This window comes from Terrapene carolina, unplaced genomic scaffold, assembly GCF_002925995.2.
Source record: "Terrapene carolina triunguis isolate 2854851 unplaced genomic scaffold, T_m_triunguis-2.0 Scaffold131, whole genome shotgun sequence".
Taxonomy (NCBI): Eukaryota; Metazoa; Chordata; order Testudines; family Emydidae; genus Terrapene; species Terrapene triunguis.
Window position 1 is genome coordinate 3,903,609 of NW_020664482.1, and position 23,485 is coordinate 3,927,093.

The 23,485-nt window shown below is 44.7% G+C and overlaps 1 protein-coding gene across 1 annotated transcript in view; it reads right to left on the bottom strand.

Moving 5' to 3' along the window:
- The window catches only part of GPC3 (glypican 3), a 253,518-nt gene that overhangs the window by 222,850 nt on the left and 7,183 nt on the right, over positions 1 to 23,485 (bottom strand). The window contains exon 2 of the mRNA XM_026653014.2: positions 16,357 to 16,518. Within this exon, the coding sequence (XP_026508799.1) occupies positions 16,357 to 16,518 (162 nt within the window). The remainder of the gene's footprint in view (positions 1 to 16,356; positions 16,519 to 23,485) is intronic.

The window sequence follows — 23,485 nt, forward strand, 5'->3', positions numbered from 1 at the left end:
GTTGCTGCACTCGGCATTGCAAACCCTAACTGATTTAGGAGCCCACGGGTTTGTGTCTACACTACAAATGCTACAGCGGCGCGGCTGCAGTGTAGACACTTGCTACAGCAATGGAAGGGGATGTTCCATCACTGTAATAAATCCACCCCCTTGAGAATCGGTCGCTTCCATCAACCTAGCAGTATCTACAATGGGGGTAGGTCAACCTAACTACATCACATAGGTGCACATTTTTTCACAGCCCTGAGCAACCTAGCTTAGGTAAACCCAAGTTTTAAGCATAGACCAGGCCTATGTCTCATTTTCAAAAGGGACTTAACCACTTCAGAGCCTAAACCCCATTGACAATCAATGGGATTAAAGCTCCTAAATGCTTAAATCCCTTTTGAAAATGAGATTTAGGCTCCTAAATCAGTTAACTGTTGCCACACCGCGTAGCGAAGCCTAAATACCTTTACAATTCTGGGCCACAGCATCCGGATGCTGCATCTGAGAAACAACAGTATTTGGTCCTGCCATGCGGGCAGGGGACTGGACTCGATGACCTCTCGAGGTCCCTTCCAGTCCTAGAATCTATGAATCTATAAACAAACATGGAGCCAAAAACCCCACTCCATCAGTATTGCTCTAATGCTCATGATACCCGGATCTGGTGAGAGCAAGTTTCTCTCCTATAGCCCGAACAAGCTTTGCATATTGAGAATCTGTCATATATGTTTCTTTATTCCGCTTCAATACAAGAGAAAAGGTGCTTGTTAGGGGTGGAATGAGTAAAGCTAATTTTAAGCTTTTAAAATTAATGACAGATCAGAGTAAAACGCTTCTATTATTAAAAAGTCATTAAGGACCCAGTTTAAACCTACCAAAGAGTAAAGATTCAGCTCTAAAATTTAATTCCACCGTGGCCCATTCCACTGTGCCTAAGAATTACGGTGACCTGCAAACATTGGCTAATTGCATCACTTTTACGCTACAGACCGCAATGCCTCAGCACGCCACAGTGGGGGGGTCCCATCTGCCCACGTTTTATTTCAATGTCTCTTTTTACAAATTAATCTACTTTCATAATTAAATGTAAGATTATAAATTGCTAAATTGATTTTGCATCAGCGGTAAAAGTCACGTAAGTGAGTAACAGACCTGAGGCGACCCAGTTTGTTAAAAAGAATCTGAAACCATAGCATATTGACAGTTTAATTGGCTCGGCAAGAGTTCATATCACTTGGATGAAATGCATCATTGGCCTTTTTATTGCTACATCTTACTGCAGCTTGAAAAGTGAAGTAGATGACAATCTAGTGGAATGTTTCCTTTCCACATGCAGCCTCCTGTCCTTGACTTTATTGCTGGGTCTAGGGTTTTTTTCCTCCTTCCCCCCAGCACCCCCCCCAAAAGCAATGTTTACACACTGGCTCCTCTCTGCATTTTGAATACTTAGCGCAGTGGGAGAATTTATCTCCTTCCTTAATCCTTTCAGGCCAGGCAATGAAAAACTCTTGCACATCCATTTTTGTATTGGGGATACCAAAAATTACAGCCCCGTGGAGTTCCATAAATACCATGCTGGATGGTAGCGTGACATTTACAGCTGCCTAGTGCAAACTGGAAGACATAATTTGACTATTTTATAGCATTATGGGGGGGAATTAGATGTGTTAATACCTGAACTATCGACAATAACTCCAGACTCAAGGCGTAATTACAGAAAACAAGACCGTTAACTGAGCTTGTAAACGCTCCAAAAGCAGAAAGCTCAAACGAACGTACAATACAATAGAACCAGAGAGACAGAGCAATCACCACCTAGCAATTCGTTTTCTGACGGAGGAGCATATGCAGAAGACGTTTTGCCAGAAAGCTGCTAGAAGCAGCACATTATCCAGGCAGCGATATGCTTGCCTCACACCCCAACAGTACGCAAGAGAAGTGGAGATGTAGAAGGCAGGGGCTCCGTCTGGGAGACTGGAATTACTGCCCTCAGCCAGCATGATGCTCCCTTCTATTGCTGACTGTCCCACAGAGCCCGAAAACCTTCTCATGGAAAAACACTCGACGTTTTTGACAAATTTGTTTCATGTGATTTCACTCCCCTCCAAATTCAGGCTTCCCCCAGTGCTGGGAATTATTCGCAGCGATGCATGCAAAAGAAATGCTCAGAGCCGCAATTTCACAGGAAACTCTGCATTTATGAAGTCTGCAAGTGCTGCCTAAAGAGGATCAACCCACAAGTGCCACCCAAGGCTTGTCTGCATTACGGAGACCATACCAGCCTAGCTTCCTCGACATAACTATGGTGACCTAACCCCACAGTGTAGACGCAGCCAGAAGTGGCTTTTCTGTCACTGTAGGACCACCACCGGCCTGAGCAAAAATACCTACCTCAATGGAAGCACCTTCCATCCACGTAGCCATCTACAGCGAGGGTTAGTTTGTAGGGTTCCCAACCCTCCAGAATTGGCCTGGAGTCTCCCAGAATTGGCAGTGATCTCCCGGCAACTATTGAAAGCAACCCATGAGATTTTAAGAGGATATTTTAAGAAAATGACATTACATCATGTTAGGGGGGGGGGAAATCTCCCGGAATAGCTTCAGTCAGAGTTGGCAACCTAAATAGTTCGGCATAGTTCTGTCGCTCCAGGGTGTGGATTTTCACACCCCTGAGCACTGTAGCTACGTCAACCAAACCTTTAAGTATAGACCAAGTCTTAGCCAAGAGGATTAAGCACAGGGACGGCAGCCAGGCCTATGTCCACTTCAACCACTGACAGGCCTCAATGCCAAACTCCGGCTAGGCCTTGCCATGTCCCTCTGGATTCTCTCTCTAACTGTAGTCCTTTCTTAGCTAAGTTCTTCCTTTAATTGCTGTATTAGCTCACCACTGGAATCTTTATTTCTTTGCTCTAATTCTAGGGACAGCTTTTTAGCCTCCTAGGAAGAGGTTATAGCTAAGATGAAGGCAGATGCTCTGGTGAGATCTTTGAGATGATCTGGTAAACACGCTCAACAAGAGCCCATAGGTCACTAGGAATGAACTTCTGCCATGATTTCATCCATTCATATACTTCTGCCTCCTTACCATGCAGGCCTCGGTGCAGCAGGCTAAGGACCTATCCTTCCTTGGCAGGGAGGCTCATTTTCTTGCAATCCATGGAAGAGAAGGTTTCCCAGCAAGGAAAGCAGCAGCACACAAAGAGACAGGGGACATGCTCAAGGTGGCAGCAAGTCAGCGACAGAAACATGAGCAGAACCCAGGCGCTTGTTTCGTCCACTCTCTGTCCAGCCAAGTCGGTGAACCTCAAAGCCTCAGTCTCTCCAGCTGTGAAATGGAGTCAGCGATATTTAACCCCAGAGGAAATCCAGAGATGCACCAGATTTAAAGGGGCAGTACCCTGCCATTAGTCTATGCAGGACTCCACTGTGACTTCAACAGGGAGTTGAGCTGTACATGTTATCCCTAGTCTGAGAAACCAGGCTCATTTTGTCCCTCTCTCTGCGTTGCCTTGGGACCCCTCCACTGTCAGGGGTAACCTCTTAAGCTAATTTTTCACCCTCAAAGATTTCTGGATATTCATATTCCCTTTTCCAATATCCCTACCCCCCCCCCACTCAGGACTGGCCTTTAGGGGTCACAAAACCCCTGGCAACAGGCCCCTGGGGGAGCATTGGAGAGTGTCCCAGACTGATTTGGGTCAGTGGGGGCAGAGCAATCTAATATGCTCGTGATTAGCAGGGAATCTGTAGGAGCCCAGCACAGTCGGCTATGACCCCTGCTAAGCACCCAGTGCGGCCTCTGGCCACAGGAGCGATGTCTACAAGGGAAAGGTGAAGTGCTAAACACATGCGGTTCCCCTCCCCACAGAAGAGACCAGCAGCAGCAGAGGACGACGTGTTGGAAGCTCTGGAAAGTGGGAGCCTTTCCACCCTACCTGCAGAGTACCAGAGAGGAAACCCCTCCAAAACAATGACATTTGGGCCCTGACTTTTCAGCCCTCATGGATCCTACCACATCCAGTTTTGCAGAAAGACTCCCAGGACGTGCATCAGTCGTGTTCCACAGCCCGTACCTTTGCTATCTGCGCAGCAATGCAGAGCTGCAATTTAAACTCCAGGCAGAGAAAATGCTAAACAAATACCTTTAAAATCTACTTTGCTAGTAGTGAACATTGTCATGCAATACATCCAATATTAAGTTTTATGTGACTCAGGAGGGCAATTACACAGCCTTAACTCCTCCATGATGGATTTTACAATTTGTTAAAGAAGCTCATCAATTCTCAGCAGTCATTTCTTAAAGCCCAAGGCTTCAACAAAGTTCTGCATTTTGCTGAGCCCCAAAATTTCAAATCATTTGACACTGCTGTTACAATTCCAGCTCTGCTTCTAGACTTGTAAAAAACAGGTTACCTTTGATTTATGAACAAGGAGTTCCGGTTATTGGAAGGAATGGTGGCATTTCCCCCCAGTGAATCTTATAACTAGAGTTATATATTTATACAAACACAAATCTACACCTATACAGATACATCTTTTTAAACATAATCATCAATCTGTGGAACCCATCACCACAGTTAACCACTACCAAGTTTCTTGCACCTTTTCCTGAAGCATCTGGCACAAGACATTGTGAGAATACTGACCAGAATGGCCCACTGATCTGATCTCAACTAGCCATTCCTATGCTTTATATACACATCACACACACACACACACACACCCCCCCAAACAGGAGGGTTTCAGAGATGTACATCAAAACTGGTGAGATGAGGAGATTCTGAGGCATCAAGAGTTTAAATTCCTTTCTAAACTAATAAGAGGGCAAAGGTATTCAGAGGCGGATGGCCTACAGAGGATGAAATCACAATGCTTATATATTTGTATGCACAAGTTTGAGACTTAAACACTCATCTAAAAAAAAATAAACTTCATTCGGTTTCTCTCCTCTCCACCTGAAGATGACACGAGTCACTATTTGACTATACATACGTGAGAATTTGCTGTTTTCTACAGAAGCCGGACATGCTCTGTAAAGACTCAAGAGGGACAGCGGTTAGACAGACCTCTCACTCCAGCATGCAACATTCACAACACAGCTGTGTTTCTGACCCCTACAGACCCACCCCTGCTATCGTTTGACTGTAACCAAGAGCTTTTTTTTATTTGGTTGGGTTTTTTTTTTTTTTAAGGTTAGTGCTTATCCTTTAACAATCCCCTACTCTTCTGACAACATACGCTATATTACGTTTGCATATCAGCCAGGTCAAGCAGCCAGGTCTGCTGACCAATTACAGCCTTCTCAATCTTCTCAGGGGTAACAAAGTTTTGCAACATTTGTCTTAGATATTGATGTTCTCTTGCCCTGAGCAGGGGCAATGCCATGGTGAGATCCAGGTGGAAAAGGAAATAGCATTTGAGGGTAATTGTTTCCATTCTATGACCAATTCTTTGCCCTTGTTCACCATTGTCAAAATCAGAACCATCATCCCCTTCGCTGGGAATGAAATTCAACCCTCCCTACACACTGGGAACCAACGCGGAGGAGACCAGAGAGTGGGGGTAGGGGCACAATCCACACCCAAAAGCAGCCATTGCATGGGGTTGCATAGCCCCTCCATGGTTGCTGTTCCAGCAGAGAGTGGAGCAAACGCCCCAGGCCCACCACAACCCAGGACTGTCGATTACGATATTATATATGTACAGCATCTAGCACACAGGGACCGCAACTTCAGTTGGGGCCACTAGGTGCTGCTGTAATACAAATCATCAATTCCTACCAACTCCTCCTCCTCCTCAGCTCTGTATCCACATGGCTGGAGAAGCCGACAGGTTCTCAAAGCATTTGTAGACTAAGCATCTTTAGCACAGCTTTCCCAAATGGCTTCAGACAGCAGTGCAGCCAGGTGAAATTTTTCAGCTGAAAAAAACTCTTTCAGAGAAAAATGCAGATTTGGCAACACCAGAAAGGTTTGTGCATTTGTGTTGGTTTCATCACATTGTTCATCGGGGGGGATGGGGGAGAGAACCCTGAAAAAAGTTAGGTATTTCAATTTCAACTTTTTAAAACCAAATATTTCTTTCATTGTTGTCTGAAGTGTCTTTTTGTTTCAAATTTTAAAAAATTCATAAACATTTCAAAGTGGTCAAAGCTGAAACGAAGCCCCAGACTGATTCTATCGACGCAAAATGTTTCCTTTGACCTGAAATTATTTACATATTTGACTTTTCAAAAGTGCCAACGAATCAAAAATTCTGTTGGACGCTCAACTCTAGCTGTCAGCATCTCACAAACCGCTCAAGAGACTGGGATCTCCTAAGTACAACGGTCCCATCTACACCACAGGACACTCCCTTGCAGCATGGTAAGTGAGGTCACTTTGTAACATCAGCTCAGGATTAAACAAAGACTGTGAATGGCTAGCCAACTACAAAAGCAGTTTCTCCTCCCTTGGTGTTCACACTTCAACTGCTAGAAGAAGGCCTCATCCTCCCTGATTGAACTAACCTTGTTATCTCTAGACTGATTCTTGCCTACATATTTATACCTGCCTCTGTAAATTTCCACTACATGCATCTGACGAAGTGGGTATTCACCCACGAAAGCTTATGCTCCAATATGTCTGTTAGTCTATAAGGTGCCACAGGACTCTGTCACTTTTTACAGATCCAGACTAACATGGCTACCCCTCTGATACTTTGTAAAACAGGTTGGTTTTGCATGGCTATCAGAGTTTGGTCCCAATGGTAAAAGAACCAGACTGCAACCTTGATCTTCCTAGTTCAGGACTAATTCAGATTCCTGGCCTCTCACATTCTCTGGGATTGTCACCTCTGTTACGTTTCACTTTAAATTCTTCTGCTCTCGTTACATGTTTTCAGGCAATGCCTCCCCCCGCCACCCTTTTCCCTTTCAACCCCAACAGTCTTGAAAAGTTTCAACATTTAAGTACAGTAAATATGATGCTAAAGCACACATGAGTCTTCCTACTGCCAACACCTGAAACACCCTCCTGTATTGTCAAACTTAATTGGTTTTAAAGTGTTGGAGTATTAAATTATACCAAATCATGAGCTGTGACTTCTACACAGCAGCCCTGATACCAATGATTTCATTCTGCAGTGATTGACTAGAGTACTTAAAACAACTCCCCAAAGCACATCCAGCCTGATCGCTTCTTACCTAATTGATGCTGCAGATATCTTAGATTTACCAGTAAAAGGCATAATTAGTAAAGATAAGAGTTTTTCATATAGTTAATGTGTGGTTTTTTTTTTAATTCTAGAGGGTTAACTCTCTCACCTTGACTTTAAAGTAGCAACAGCAGCTTGTGACAAATTAAAAGCCTTGGAGGAGACAGAAGAATAATCTTGGAGAGACAATCACTGATCTTTTATCTTCCAGACTTCAGGCAGAATCAACTTCTTCAAAGAAAACCCAATAAAGCCCAGACATTTTCATCATAACAAAATAAATAATTCAGTCATACTTGAGAGGGCTCCGACATTAGGATTGGCTAGTTGATATGTGTGTGTGTCTTAGGCACTGCTAAACCGATAAAAGATAACCTGATAGACACTCACAATGTCAAAGCTGCTTTCAGCCCTGACAGATACGAATGGTTATAGCGTAAATAACTATAAGTAACCAAAATATCTGCATTTATGCCTAATGGAAAATTTACAGCCCTCTGGGCCGCCTGATGGGGCTAAGAATTACAGCTCTCTGATATCCGACTGCAGTGCAAAAAGGAATAAGTCTGATTCCTCTTTATAGCAGCTGCTTACCCACAATCTAGAGAGATTACAGGTCTGGGAGTGAGAAAATAGTCTTCTTCCTTTATTAAAAACCCTGGATTATCTGGGTTGAGTCAGTCATCGTTTTAAAGAGACTAGAGAATTCTGGGCAATTCTTAACACAGGTCCCAAGTACTTACACTCAAACATCCCCAAAGCCTGCAGTCCTTACTCAGGCAAAATCCCCTTTGAAACCAATTGGAGTGGGGTCTGAGTCTAGGCCAGCGGTTCTGTTACGACTAAGGATAGTGCGATTATTGCTGCTGACTTGAATGGGAGCCCGGCGAGGCCGCACTTCAAGACTGACGGATTTGGCCTAAACGAAGTTAACTGCAGCACCCTGGCCAGGTTCCAATTCAGATAATTACGTTCTGCCTCCCTGTGCCGCCGCTGCCGTTCCAGTTGAATGCCACATTCTATACTCGCTGTCCTCTCGGCCGTGCGGCGTGGCGACGTGTAGCGGAACAGCTGCCACATCTCACCATCGGGCGGTTGTATTTCGGGAGCGGGTTGAAGGGAAGCAGAGTTGTAGATCAGTTTACGTTTGTAAAGCCGTTTCAGCTTCTGCAAGATAAAGGGAGCTGAGGAAACGCAAGCTAACCTTGCTTGTTAATCTTTCTGCGTGGAAGTCTGTGCTCTGGAAGATAAATTCCTCCCCTGTTCTGGGCCTGAAGCTGCAGTATCCACCCACAGCCAGGTCCACCTGCTGTCAAATGCCACACCCAGCCCCAAACGCACTGCAGGGAGCCAGGCAGGGCCTGGGTGGCGACCACCAACTAATAATCCCCACCCACACAGACACAGGGCACACACAAAAATACAAGAAATGCAGCTAGTGCTTGGATAGGCACGGCCAATCCCTGACACAGACAGTGGCTGCTCCAAGAACTTGTCAAAGTCCCAGCCGAGAGGCCAGCCCTTCAGCCACACCCCAGCCCTGTACCCTGGGAGCACTCAGCACCCAAACCTCTTAGGGGACCTGGATGTGACTGACCATTTGCTCAGAAAATCCTCTCAACATCCAAACACACTCCATATGTGGTCCACCAGAGCTCAGTGGAGCAGGCCGCTCACTCCAGCGTGGGAAACATTCTGGTCCAAGCATTTACAGAAAGAGAGAGACACAAAAATTTTACCATGGATACAGAGATCCCAATGCATGTGGGCCTCTCTACAGCCAAACGTACATGCACATTTGGAAGCGAATATCTGGAGCATGAGAATGTGCAGAAACAGAACAGTTTGCCATGCCCAGGTGCTCAAAAGTCACAAACCAGCTTTCCCAAAAATCATGAGATGGTCTTAAAAATCGTGTAACTTTTTTGAATAATAAATTTTGGGTTCTTTGTCATTGCCTTCAGGTTTCTGAGCCTTTCGGGTGCATTCAGGTCACATTTTCAAACTTTTCTTGGCAACCATGATGGCTAGGAACTTTCTTTTAAAAACAAATAAAAGCACGCTAAGAGTCTCATGTAATCACATGATTCCAGGAGCTGGGGCTTTAAGGAAGATACCAAATATCCCAAGAGTAGACAACATGGCAAGAGGAAGCGTCTAGGACAGTATTATCATTATTGCCTCTCACATCCATATTTGGATTCCCGCCTTGGTCCGCCTGGCTGGATTGGTTGGCATTCCACACAGGCTGCAAGGCTCTCTCTGCCCCACGCATTTGGCAAGATGGCTACTGGGTTGAAGATTTCCTGTTTCTTTGGCTGGAGCATGGTAGGGAGGTAAGAGTTTCTATAGCAGGATGAGACCCTTCGTGTTGGTTACTAGGCTACTGATGTAAGAACTCCTAGAGCACAGGATGAGACGCCTGTTGGTGGCATCTTATAAATCTAAATTAAAATCATGGTGTGGGTGATCATTTCTGTCAAAAAAATTTAAAATGCCACTTATAGCCATAGCTTTAAGAACTGTGTGCAATGGTATAATGCAGCAGGTATATACACTACATTAGTGTCAGAATTCACGGGTAAATAAACTAGAAATGAGAATATGGAGGTTAGAGAGGGTGGAATCCCAACCCCATTCAAGCCAATGAGGGTTTTGCTCTTGATCTCACCGGGGACAAGATTTCATCCCAAGCGAAAAATCCAAATTTCAACTCAGATTGATTAAAATGCGTAGGGAACGTCCTGGGATGCATTCGGTTCGCTGTGATACTTGTAAACACGCTTGAGCAGCTCGTCACCACCACTACTGTCTCCAAGAGGAGACTGTGGTCCAGCAACTGGCGTGTGGTTACAACCGACCTTTTACGCTGCTTCACTGGCATAGAGCGAGAACTGAACATGACCCTCGGGTTGGAGAACGAGCAGTCATTTCAAATCACGAAAGCAACTTTCTCCGCAAGTGCACCGCATTAGCAGTTCTCTCTGCTGCTACCCACGGCCCTGTGGGGAGAGCAGCCCTGCAGCAGTTAGAACTGCCAGCCCCACTCATGCCATAGGGCTTGCTGGGGGCCAAGATTTCTAGCAAGACTTATGGAGCATGGTGGGGGGGGGGGAGGTTCCTACCCTGCCTAAAGGTCACTGCAAGAAAAGAAAGTCCCTTTTTGTGCATCTACAGAGTATTTTAAAAACCCCAAAAGATTTTTCACATTCAGACCAACTACATTAGAAATCTGAGGTTTTGCCTCACCTGATTTTTTCTTTTCTTTTCTTTTTTTTGCTGGAAAACTCATGGGAGTACATCACAAGAGACTGATATGGGAGCACTTGAGTTGGGGTGACCAGATGTCCCGATTTTATCGGGACAGTCCCAATATTTGGGGCTTTTTCTTATATAGGCTCCTATTACCCCCGCACCCTGTGTCCCGATTTTTCACACTTGCTGTCTGGTCACCCTAACTTGAGTGGCTATGACATTTCTAGTTTGTTTTTGTTTACCCCTGTGTAACTCAGACTCCTAGCCAACATCTGGGAGAAAAGTTTTCTTTGTGCAAAGCCTAAATCACCTGCCTCTGCTTTCAGAGAAAGGTGTCATCCCCCCGCCCCCAAACAAAAATAGGGCAGATAACACCAGGCGTTACTAATGTTAAAAAAAAAAAGGCAAGAAGTTGTTCACACCATTATAAACAAAAAAGATGCCATTCTTTCCCTTGCCGTTCACCTTTAAGGTTGCTTTTAAAATTCTATTTATATTTTGTTATTTAGAGGATGGGAGGGTTTTAAGAAGGGTCTGGGTAGGGTTGCCAGGATTGACCTGGAGTCTCCCGGAATTGAAGATTAATGTTTAATTAAGATTACATCATGTGATGAAACCTCCAGAAACACATCCAACCAAAACCGGCAACCTTAGACTCTGAGGGGAACCTGAAACCCCACAGGCAGGGATCATATCCAGAAGCCAGAGGAGAGGGGAAGCACCAAGCATCATAGGACCATCATGGCATTAGCCATCAGAGCTAGAATATGGAGGTCATAGTGCAACAATAAAAGCAGCCTGAAACACACTGGCCCAAGCCCTGGGCTACTGTGTGTTAGCACTGCTCCCTTGACTACAATGGAGCAACAACGACTTGCACCAGCTGAGGATCTGAACCACAGGGTCTACATGTGCTTGGTAACAGATAACACAGCACAATCCTGCTATGTATGTAATCTGCCATTAACACGAATATACCACAGTGGATGCTAGCTCCAGTCCATTTTAACACGGTCAAATTCAGCAAGTTTCTAAGGTAACAAACACTATTTAAATCACCTCCATAATTTTAAAAATGCCTCTAAGACAAGACCAGAGCCTAATTGTACCACTTAAATTTTGTGAAGATTTTTTTTGCTGTGTTTTCTTAAAACTGCAATAAAGGAAGAGCTCAAGGGTCTAAAACTCTAATAATCTAATAAACTTTGCTAAGTGAACACTGTAACAGATATGCCTGGATGAGATTTTTGTGAATGCCAGACAATTTCCCCTGATCTTTATCAGCAGAGAGGCTGCTAGAGCTTCGGCAGGAAGAAATTACATTTAGTGAAAAAATAATAACATCTGGGCTAGATACTGTTTGTCAGGCTAACGGTCCCTTCAGATGTCAGGCTAAAAATATTAAAATGAACTCTGAAGGGTTTCTTCTTTTTTGTGAGTGGGCAGGATGTGTTCCCATACCAACATATTACACCGCTTGAGGCAGCAGCACAATTATTTCCTCCCAGCACGCCATTCCCAGGAGACACGCAGGTCAGACCCATGGACTCTGTGACATTTTGTCAAAGTAATTGATGAGGACAAGGGACAGTTTTTCAGAATAACTTTTTTTTTTTAAGCCATCTCTACACATTACTTCAGCTTTTTCTTTTAACTGTGTGGCCAACTCTCACAATTGTATTGCAAATCTCACAATGTTGGGTTTTTTTTCTTGAAGCCCCCAGCTCGTAGAGTCATGGAACCCTCCTCTTCCCCCGCACCGAGTCCATTTTGGACAAAGCAGATACAAAGGGATTGTAGATACAGATTTTAAAGAGGTATTTAGATGCCTAAAGATGCAGATAGGCACCTAGTGGATTTTACAGAGCCCCTAGAGACATATCTGCATCTTCAGGTGCCTGACCACCACCAAAAAAATCAGGCCCAAAGCCCTCTACTAGTAGAGTAACCAACACCAGGAGCAGGACAACCCATCTCTGTTCTTTCACACCCATCCCATGGTAGATTCTCCAGAGTCTGTAAGACACATTGCACTGCTGTAACTGGTAATCAGAAGGTTAGAAGGGAATGTGGGGGGGAAGGGGTAAAAAATCTCTTGCACTAAGCACTACAACTCTAGAAAAGACTCTTTCCCATCACCTCGACAGCTTTCTGCCTAAGAGAGAGTCAGCCTTTCTGTGGCTTCTTTGGCCTACATCTCTTCCCAAGTCCATACGTGGGGTCAAGGTCCACTTTTTGCAGCTCTCACAACCTTTGGTGCTTCACCCGGCAAAATATATTTAAAGAATGGAGACCCATGTTCTACTTTAAAAAAAATAAAATAAAATATATATCAGCTTTTCATTCCAAAGATAAGTAAAGAACCCAATTTTGAACATTTGTAATCAGTCGTCTTTGAGTCCAAAATAATTTATACAGAGCTCATTAAACTGAGTTGCTCTTGGACTCCAGCTAGAAATTCACCCTTTGATAATGGGATCACCAGAGCTCTGCTCTAGCAGTGATTAGTTTCATTAGTCGAGCTAGCTGGGAATTTTTCAGCAAAACGTTTTCTCATCGGGAAATGTTGATTCTTGAAATTAAAATTTTTTATGGATCCATGTCAATTTCAGCTGAACTTTCTTCATGGCGGTTTTGCAGGTCCAGGATGAAGTTTCTGGTCCAGATTAAATAGAGACACCTCCCTCAATAGCCGATAGCGCAATGGTTAAGAAAATCACCTAGAATCTCCCACACCCAAGTCCCTACTCTGCCTGATCCAGAGGTGGACCTTCCACATGGCCAGATGAATCCCCTCGCTGCTGGCCTATCGCCTTTTTCTTGGGGGAGGCGGGGAGAAGGAAGATCAGCCTGTCAGTCTCTCTCTTGCTTGCTCTTTTTCTCTCTCTGAAATTTTTTTGAAAGATCTCAGTTCCATTCCAACCTGGAATGAAAGCAGATTCTAAAATCTCAATTTTAGAGGAAACTCTTGTTGTCCAGCCAGTCCTATTCATTAGCTATGCACCATTTCTGACTATGCCTCACGTTCCTCCTGTACACGTCATCTCATTCTCCCAGGAGGTTTACCTTATTCTGTTTCGCACTCATAAAATACATTCTCATTCAAAAGGCTCCAAAAACCCTTCTATCCATTTATTTTTTTTCAGAGAAATAAGAAGTGTGGTACACGTGCTGACAAGCCGAGTGCTGGATCGGAGCAGGGCTTTTGTTAGGCTCTGATCAGAAGTTCATTACAGACGCTCATTGACTTCAGTGAGCTTTGGATCTAGCCCTTAGCAAGACATGGTCAAAAATAAATGAGATGCCGGTCCTTAGCAGATAATACTAGCATGCTGGGAAAATGCTTGATTGCTCATGCTTTTCTTTTTAATATAGCACAAAAGTTATTCAGTTAGAATGATTGAATCCCAATACTATGTTGGTCAACATTCACGCAATCATTTCATCTCACATTAGCCATGGAAGAAAAGATTTTGCTTGAGGACAGTCCATGAAGAGCAATTGCCAGCATAAATGACTATACCAATTGCCATACTCTAGCAATGAAATGTGTTTATCAAAGGTCAGTTTTGCTGAGAAAACAACGTATCATCAAATTAAAGAGGGGGGGGGAACCACGGGTAACTGTGAACAGAGCAACAGCTACTCCCATGGGGAGAGACAGTATTTAGCTACCTCAATGAGACTTTCATTCTGGACTGCAGCCTGAAGTAGGTATCGGCAAAATTATTATACACACACATGCACACATTTTAATGGTCGGTTTATGAAGTATTATACTGAAGGAATTGTACAAGTATCAGCTTGGTTAGTTCTAAACAAAGGGATTTTTAATGTATTTGCACAAAATGTTTGGTCCTAAAATCTATATCCACTGTTTCTATTAGAGGGATGCTCAAATCTCTTTTTACTCCTTTGAAATGACTGTGTTTGTTAGTGGTTCAGGCCAGAGACTGGGCATCAGGAATAACGGCCTTGCTACTGACTTGCTTTGTGATCTTGGGCAAATCATTTCTGCTCTGTGTACCTCAGTTTACCCATCTGTCAGGTAAGAATAATACAGTACTTATTTGCATTGGGTCAGAGGAGCATTGTTCAGTGTTAGTAGTTAGAGCTGTTGAAGTACGTTGGGACCCTCAGAGGAAAGTTATTATGAAAGTGTCAAACAGGGCCATTCCAGCTGATGCACCTCCAGCATCATCCAAACGCAGTTCTAGAAACAAACCTGGTTAGGGGACTTGTGCACAGATCCCAACCTGCCACATCAGAAATCCCTCCACAAGAGCCACAGGCAATACGAGAACCGCAGAAACACCTGGGATAGTCTCCTCCCGTCAGCTTGGTCCAGGGGCAGCTTCGGTATTAGCCACAGAAGGGCCCTTACGCTTTTCAAACCCGAGGCTATTTATAATTTTACCGAGGTTCGGAAGCGAAAACCGAATCTAGTCCGGAGCAGCCCCTTTGGATTGGAAAGTGGAGAAGGTGCCTTAGAGAAGCAGTTCCTAGCCATTCATCCTAACCCCCTCTCCACACCCAACAGCGATTAGCGACAAAGAAAACTTCCATCACTCGTCCGTATTACCCCAGGGCACCGAGAACGACCTCACAGAGGTATCTCCTCGGGCCACGCACACCTAGGTTTAACCAGCTCTTTTGCTTTCCCAGCTGGTCCACAGTGCTCCCCACCCCATCTCCCACCAAAATCTGCTCCAACACTGCCCAGTTCTTCCTCCAGCACCAGCGGGGGAGGGGGGGCCTCGGCCGATTGCCCCTCTAACCCTGTCCTGCCTACAGATCAGAAGTGCACCAAGTCGCCTGTCCTATGGAAGGGGCAGGAACCAGAGGCCGTAAAGCATCTGACAAGGGGGATTTAAAACAAAATTCAGACATACTGGCAAGGAAGCCCCATTCATGGCTTTTTGGGGCTCAAAATGCTGTTCATTTGCAAGCTACACAACGCTTCCTCCACTAAGCCAACAGCAACAGAGGACAGAAGCCCGTAGCTCTTTCAGATATCGGCTACTGGGCCTTGTCATTTCTCACTGGCAATGGTGAATTATTCCACATGTGGTAACTGTCACATCTGGGGCCTGGGCTGCTTGATCGTTAGAGACCTCACGCCGGGAAAGTTCAGAAAGAAACTAAGTGCTTCCACAGCAGATTGTCACAATGAATTAATTAGCCAGGCATTGAAAACCTACAGTGCCGTGACCACGTAGCTACTGCAGCTCGGCAACAAGGCATGACCCAGACTGAGCCACGTGAGCATTTATTTAATGCTTCAGTCACTGTCAAAGAGAGACCCCTGAACACAGCCGCAAAGCCTCAGAAGCCCTACCCGCTTGCACTTCCAGGGCCCAAAGAAAGGATCTCTCTGAAAGAGACTCCACCTCAAAGAGAGGCTATTGGACGTGTCCCTTCCGGGTCGTGGGAATGGGTGTAACAATGCCTGTTGAAGACGACCTCCTTCCCCCAGCGCTTTATCATCACAAATCTTTCCCTAGTACCATTGAGAAGAACTATATCAGTGAGGTGCCCTAACTAGGCAAGAGTTACATGGCTTGTCCTCCATTGGCACTAAAGCGGGGGGGGTGGGAAACAGAGGGGGGCACGAGGACCCCCTTCTCTCAGCCCATACCCCAAGCAGAATGCTGCAGCTAGCACACCCCCAAGCTGCAGGGTTGATGGGCAAGGCGGGTGCTATCACAGGTCAGGGGAGTGGCTAGTGCCCCGTTGATACCCTGAAGGAGGATGCGGGGGATAAGTCACTGCTCTTTCCTGATGTAGCAAGGGCTGCTGCTAGCAGAGCTCAGAGGGGAAAGGTCACATTCAGCCTTAATCATTATTCCCGAAGCCGAGCACCCGGGACACCGTAACGCTCCCTGACGGCCATGCAAAGGAAAGTCAAACGCTTACCTTGGAAGACGGCGGCGTTTTGAATGATGAGGAACTTCAGCTCCATGCTAGCAGACTGGAGGAGCTGCTCCATGGTCAAACGGGCCATTGCCTGATACTTCTCCTCCATTTTCCTTGAGCAGCAGGTTGAGCCCTTCGGGACACACACTTGCAGATCTGCCCCTGCGTACGGAGACGAGCGCGTTAGAAGCTGGCCTTAGCGCATGGAAGAAGAAAGCAGCTCCAGCGTCTGGTACCATTGCAATAACTGCGTCAGGCAGATCCTGATTGAACTGCAATGCTCCGGATTTTGTGCATCCCCTACTGGGCTCCCAAGCAGCTGCAGAGCGGAGGGAAGAGGCAGTCTAGGCAACATGGATATAGCTGGAGGGTAACCATCCCGAGCCCACCATCTGAGGATAGTAGTCACCAAAACCCTGCTTAAGGCATAGGCCCCCATCCTGCTTTGCCCTAGAGACATAGCTAAGCTGTGTTGGGCAAAGTGATGTTAGAGCATCATTCTGCTCACATCTCTATGGCTGTGGGCACGCTGGGAGCATGCAGTAGGCGGGAGGGAGCCAGAGATAGGAGAGAACCAGATCGGGGTCGAGGATGCGGGGAAAATGAGGGGTTTGACAGGAAAGAGGAGCAAAGATTTGATGGAGGGGAGTTTGTGACACTGGGGTAATGCATATCACTGAATATACAAATCACAGCATTACCTTATTTGTATATGCCCTCCAGCCTTCCAAACCCACAGCCTTAACTGGAATGGGCTTAGGACAAACCAATTATTTTTCAGTTTTTAATATCAGCTAAGAGAAGTCTATTCAAATATAGTGTTTCTCCGACTGTGTGAGCATTACTACAGGCCAAATCCTGCTTGCCTAGCTCATGCCAGTCCCATGCAGGTAACAGGATGTGTGTGGCTGGACCCTTACGCCTACATGGAGCACCATAAGAGTCAGTGGGCTCCACATACCCAAGTGCAGGATCAGGGACTATTTGCAGAAGTCTGGGAGGAACTGCGCATACAACACAGTCTATGAAAAACAGTCCTCCCACACCGGGCAGCTTTGTACTGCAATGTCCGGAGCAGAAAAACATGTAATAGATGCCCAAGGTTTTCCAAACAACAAGTCATTTTAGCTACCTCACTTTTTGGGTGCCTAGTTTTTAGAAAATGCTGAGCTCCTGCTCTCTAGAAGTAAGGCCCCTTACGGTATCACCAACTGAATATTCAGAACACTAGTCCTTGGTGTTGCCAAGTCTCCTGGTTTAATCATGAGTCCCATGCGATTCGGGCATCCTGGAAAAGCCCCAGTTCCTAGAGGCATGCGATGAGCTGAGATCCTGAACTTTCACATTTAAAAAAAATAAACTGAAATAAGTTTGTAGCCCTTGTGGTTTCAAATAAAACGGGAAAACGTGAACCCTGATAGCTCAAACACCAGAGGGCAAACAAAAAGAACCCAACATTTTTTAGAGTATTAAATCATTGGGGGGCGGGAGGGAAGGTTAAGTCTCATGATCTTATGACTGCTTGAGGTGGCAAAACCAAGTCACTTTTGTAGGTCTTGGACTCATTTATTTATATATATATGTGCATGTACGTTCGTATGTACGTGCACATGCACACACACACACACACACACACACACACACACACCCCTCAACTATGTTCCAACAGCAAATGGTAGGCACACAAGATCAAACAGAATAAACAGCTCATATCAGAATCAAAAGCCTTGATCATAAAAATACACCTCTACCCCAATATAACACGACCCGATATAACACGAATTCGGATATAACACGGTAAAGCAGTGCTCCGGGAGGGCGGGGCTGCGTGCTCCGGCGGATCAAAGCAAGTTCGATATAACGCGATTTCACCTATAACACGGTAAGATTTTTTGGCTCCCGAGGACAGCGTTATATCGGGGTAGAGGTGTAATCTAATCCACTGCTGCGGTTTATAATACTGGGTGGGTACACAGTACTTAATGGTCCATTAAAAAGCAACTTGAGGTGCGGAGACCCAAATCCAACCACCACTGAAGTCAATGAGAACCTTTGACTTCATCTCCCAGAACGGTCTTACTTATTAATTATTTGTACTGCAGTAGGGTCTAGAGGCTGTCAAGCAAGGATTAGATTCCCATTGTGCTACGCACTTGACGAACACAGTACCAAGATGCAGTCCCTGGCCCAAAGATCGTGCCATCTTAATAAAGTCATACATAGCAGTTCCACTAGTTTCACAAGAGTGGTTTCAAGTTTAGTCTGTAGGACGTGTTTTTTAAATGGAAATGAAGCAAGTTCTGATTGATTTTGCCATTACTCCAGTAAATTATCACTCTGATCTGAGGATTAATCATCCTTATATTTGTTGGGTTCTTCCTTTAATATCTCTACTATATTCACTTTTCAACTAATCATGGAAAAGTGTCAAAAATCACTTTTGAAAAAAATGAACATTAAAGAACAAGATAAATATTAATGTAAACCTTGATCTTCCACTTTCCTAAGAGGAGATAAAAAAAAAAAAAAAAAAAAGATTCAAATTGTCAGGGCTTGGGAACAACGAAAATTGAAACATTTTCCCCCACTTTAAAAGGTGATTTGACACATTTCATTGCCAACGCATGTTTTATGCACAGGGAAGATTTTTACTAACACAGATATTGCACGTCATATTAAAACTGAGGCTTATTGAAGTGGTAAAGTGTATTAATGACATGTAGGATCAATTACTTCATAGGAACACAGTGAAATTGTATGTGCGAAAAACTAACAAAGGCTGTAAAATTGTCTAAAGAACTAAAATATTATGAAATAAAATATTTGAATGAAATATGAAAAGATATACAACTAAAACAAGCTGTTACATAAAGGCACTTTTATAAAGGTGGTTTAGAATTAAATCCCAGTCAATTTGCAACCCAAAGTACATAGCACGATACGTTTAACTCTACTGCATAGCTTTCAATGTCCTGCTACTGCAGGGCTTAGTTCTCCAGGGTGTAAGTTAGTGCTCTAATTTCAAACAAAACACAGAGTTGATACCAATACAGAAAAATCTCTAAAATCTAGCAGTAAAGAGAATTGTGCGAGAGAGAGAGAAATGAATGGAAAACAGCAATGTCATCTAGGCACCTCCCCTCCTCACTGTGATCAGCTGAACTATTTCATATCTCAAATTGGTTTTTTACTTTTAAGCAAATGATACACATGTATCCCACATGAGAGCAAACACAAAGGGGAAAGGCTGGGAGTTACGCTGAATGGCCCAAAATTTTGTATGGTGGGAGCCAACAATATTAACTATCCTGGAGGTCAATAAGGGCAGGACAGAAATTTCAGAGTGAGATGCTTGAAGGTTTAGGGCACTGCTGTTTACAGCCCAAAGGGTGGGGGTACAGTTTAGTGGCTACAGTACAGGACAGAGTTAGGCACTCTCGGGTACTATTCTTGACTGGCACAGTCTTGCTGTGTAACATGGAACAAGTCAATTGGGGGAAGGGGCGTTAGACTCTGAGTCAATGGGAACTGCGCATTTAACTGCTTTCTGTGCCATTGAAAACTCTTCTGTCGACTTTCTTATTATCCCCATTTTCTAGGTGAACAAACTGCTTTTCCACCTCCCAGCTGTTAAGGCTTGTTTGTGAAGAGCTTGGAAAGCCTCTGAGTTGGGGTTGGTCCTGCTTTGAGTAGGGGGTTGGACTAGATGACCTCCTGAGGTCCCTTCCAACCCTGATATTCTAGGATTCTATTATTTGTATCGCCGTTGACCAGGATTCCATTGTGGGAGGTGCTGTACAAATTGCGTGTGCTATAGAAGACCAATGTATTATTGATGTTGCATAAAATGCTGTATATACAAGTCTGGATCAAGAACGCTCATTCAGCAATGTACTGATGTGAGGGAACAGGGTGACCACAAATGTGAAAAACCCGGACGGGGGTGGAGGCGCACAATAGGCACCTATATAAGAAAAAGTCCCAAAAAACGGGACTGTCCCTTTAAAAACGGGACATCTGGTCACCCTATGAGGGGATGAACATCTGGCAACATATGACAAGCGTAAGGTCAACCCAGATATGCATTTAATATATTACTGCATGTTCCTGGAGTCCTACATGAGAGGGGGTAAAAAGTCCCATGGGTTATCCAACCCAACCCCCTGCAAATTTGCTACTGCGAGTATTTTATCTAACTCTTAAATATCTCCCATGATGGCTCCTGACTTGGGAGATAGTTAAGATCATTCCATTGCTTAATGGTCCTTGCTGTTCAGATTGTTTTATCTTCCAACCGACATTTTTCCTTTTTTTAGTTTCAAACCACTGCACCTTGTAATGCCATTCTCAGCCACTGCAAATGAGCTCTTCCCTTTGTTATAGATCATTACAATTTCATTGTGGAGAGAAAAATCTCTAGGAAGTTACCCTGACAGGTTTATTTAAAAACGTATTTAGATGTTCATGTACTGATCTTCTTTTCATCTTTTTCCATTTCTAGCTGGACAATATTAGGTGTGTGCGCCTGACCCTGCAGAACACTATTCCTGTGGCTAAGGGGCTGCAGGATCTGGCCCCGTAGGTAGATGTGTATAGATGAAGGAATGTTACAGTGCTGTGGCATTTATGCCATCTTGGGGAATAGGAGTGTAAATGCTCCAGTAATTTTGCACACATTCACGGCAAACAGAACTACGGCATGTCTAGAGCTGCAGCCATCTCCACTACTACTTTTTCCCCACTTGGACACAGGAATTTTAAAATTCACTCTTCAATCAACTGCTGCTCAGCACGTCATTCAAATTCTCGTCGAGAGAGAACTGGGTCCACGGAGAAGCGTTTAGTAGAGCAGGGGCTACAGCATCCACATCATCTCCATGCAGTTGATGTCAAATTCTTATTGAGGGCTTAAGGACCAAATTCTGATCTCAGTCACACCAGAGTATGGCCCCAATCCTGCCAGCAGAGACAGGCAGACAGGCCACTAATTTCAACAGGGCTCTCCAGGGGCACCAACGTCCATCCACATCTAATTGCACATGGTGGCCTAGAGCTACAGTAACCACACTGAAGTTACTCCAGGTTTACGCATAGGCTACAAGATGAGCATCTGGCCCTAAAAGCTGAGCAATGTTACACTGCAACAGCCTTCACAGACCACAGGTCAAGGAGGGTTCTTTGTACAGAGCTTCAGGGGTACTGCATCAAGTTCTGTTGCTTAGGAATTCCTGCTGGCTCTAGTCAATTACTTTATGGGTCTTGTTTTTACTACCAACCCTGCACAAAAGGAGAGCATTCTTCTTCTGAATACTTTAGGGGGACTAGGCCGAGACACAAACCTGGCTCACACTTTTAACAACTTATGTTTGGATATTTCTTCCCTTGCCAGAGCAATATTTTATGTTTAATAAAAAGTTATTTAAACCACATGAGAAAGGGATTCAGCATCTGTCACTGAATATTAATGCTTGACATTGTGAGGAGAAGGGAAATGCAGCTGTTCAGAAAACAGGTCAAGTGCCCATTTATCTGTTTTTTTTAAAACCTAATTAAAAAGATATAAATTATAAACCAACCTCACTGAACAGGTGATTAAAATCGGAACAGTATGGGTACCACATGGGATATTTATTATCCATTACTCTCTGCACCATCTTCTCTTTCGCAGGGCTGTCTGACGCTGGATTCTTATTCAAGTCTTGCAAAGTTGGGCACACAACTGCCACAACAATATGACAGTGCTATAAAAAGCATTTTTAATGAGAGGTTATAAAGAAGACATAAGTAAATTGATTTTATGTTTCTCTACTCAACAATAGCCCATGCTCATTTTAAATTACACCTTCAAGAACATAGATTTTGACTTACAGACGTGTATACACAACATATGTATTTTAATTACACAGACACACAGTGTCCTAGAGGCATCAGAAAGTCCCAGAACAACACTATTCAGGATGTTGTTAAAATTAACCCCGGGGGGGGAAATGATCTCACTATAAAATGATTGCCTTAGGAGGTTACTAAATTCTAGGGTTCTGCTCCTGCTCTTTACTACCAAGAGAGCAACTTGCAGGCCTGAAATAATTAAGAACAGAAACTCAATTCTCCAGTAAACTAAGATCTTAAACGATCGTGCTAGGCTAAATGGAAAAGCAGCCTGGATGAAAGCATCATTAGTCCTACTCAGATTTTTAAAAAAAGAGACGTAAGGTACAAAGCAAGCACCCCCTTGAGCGATGGCGCAGGAGGCCAACAGGAAACATTTGTTTAAAGCTGTTCCCCGGCTCCGTTCCAGTGCCCACAAACCCAGGCTTTCCATTCAGCGCGCCACTTTTAATACCTTACTCCAGGAAGCCAGGTGTTAATCTCCTCCGAGTTCCTCTGTGCTTGCCTCTCTCAAAGGGAAGGACCTAGGAGCATTGGAAACTGAATTCCATGAAGGGAGGGGAAGACAATGTAATCTCTCATGAATATTTCTAGCCAGACAGATATTCCTCAGCCTTTACATGGAACAAGACAGAGACTCTCCCACTCCCTCACTCTTGGGAAGGTGAAGATTCCACCCTTCCATCCCACTTCACAGCATACTGCGGGGGGAAAAGGAGGGTTGAGCAAAAATCCCACTCTTATGGCCCTAAAACCACCAGAAGAATGGGAGGGGGCCCAATGCAACTCCACCCCCTTCCCACAGAGCTCACCCAAGATCTCCCTAACGTCCGAGCTCTGTTGCTTTAGGAGGATGCCTAAGGAGAGCGCCTCCATGGGACAACCATTGTTAAAGCCACAAGAGAACGCCCAATGGAGTTACTGCTGACTCCATCACAGGGGACTTGATAGAGAGGTCAGGGGCCGGGCGAGGCCCACCAAGGGATGTAATGGCAGCATGCCTTGTGCCAGGATGGCCAAGGCAAAGGGATCTCAGGAAAGAGGAGCCATTCCCCTGCACAATTTTGAGAAGCTGTGCCCCTGAGATACATATGGCTGAAAGTCCCCCCTTTCCACTGAGCACCCACCCAGGGATGATGACTAGGAAAGTTCGCAAGCTTCACCAGAACTGGGAGAAGATCTGGGCCATTACATTTTTAGGAAGCCACGTTGTTTTCTAACCAACGGGCTTAACCTCCCA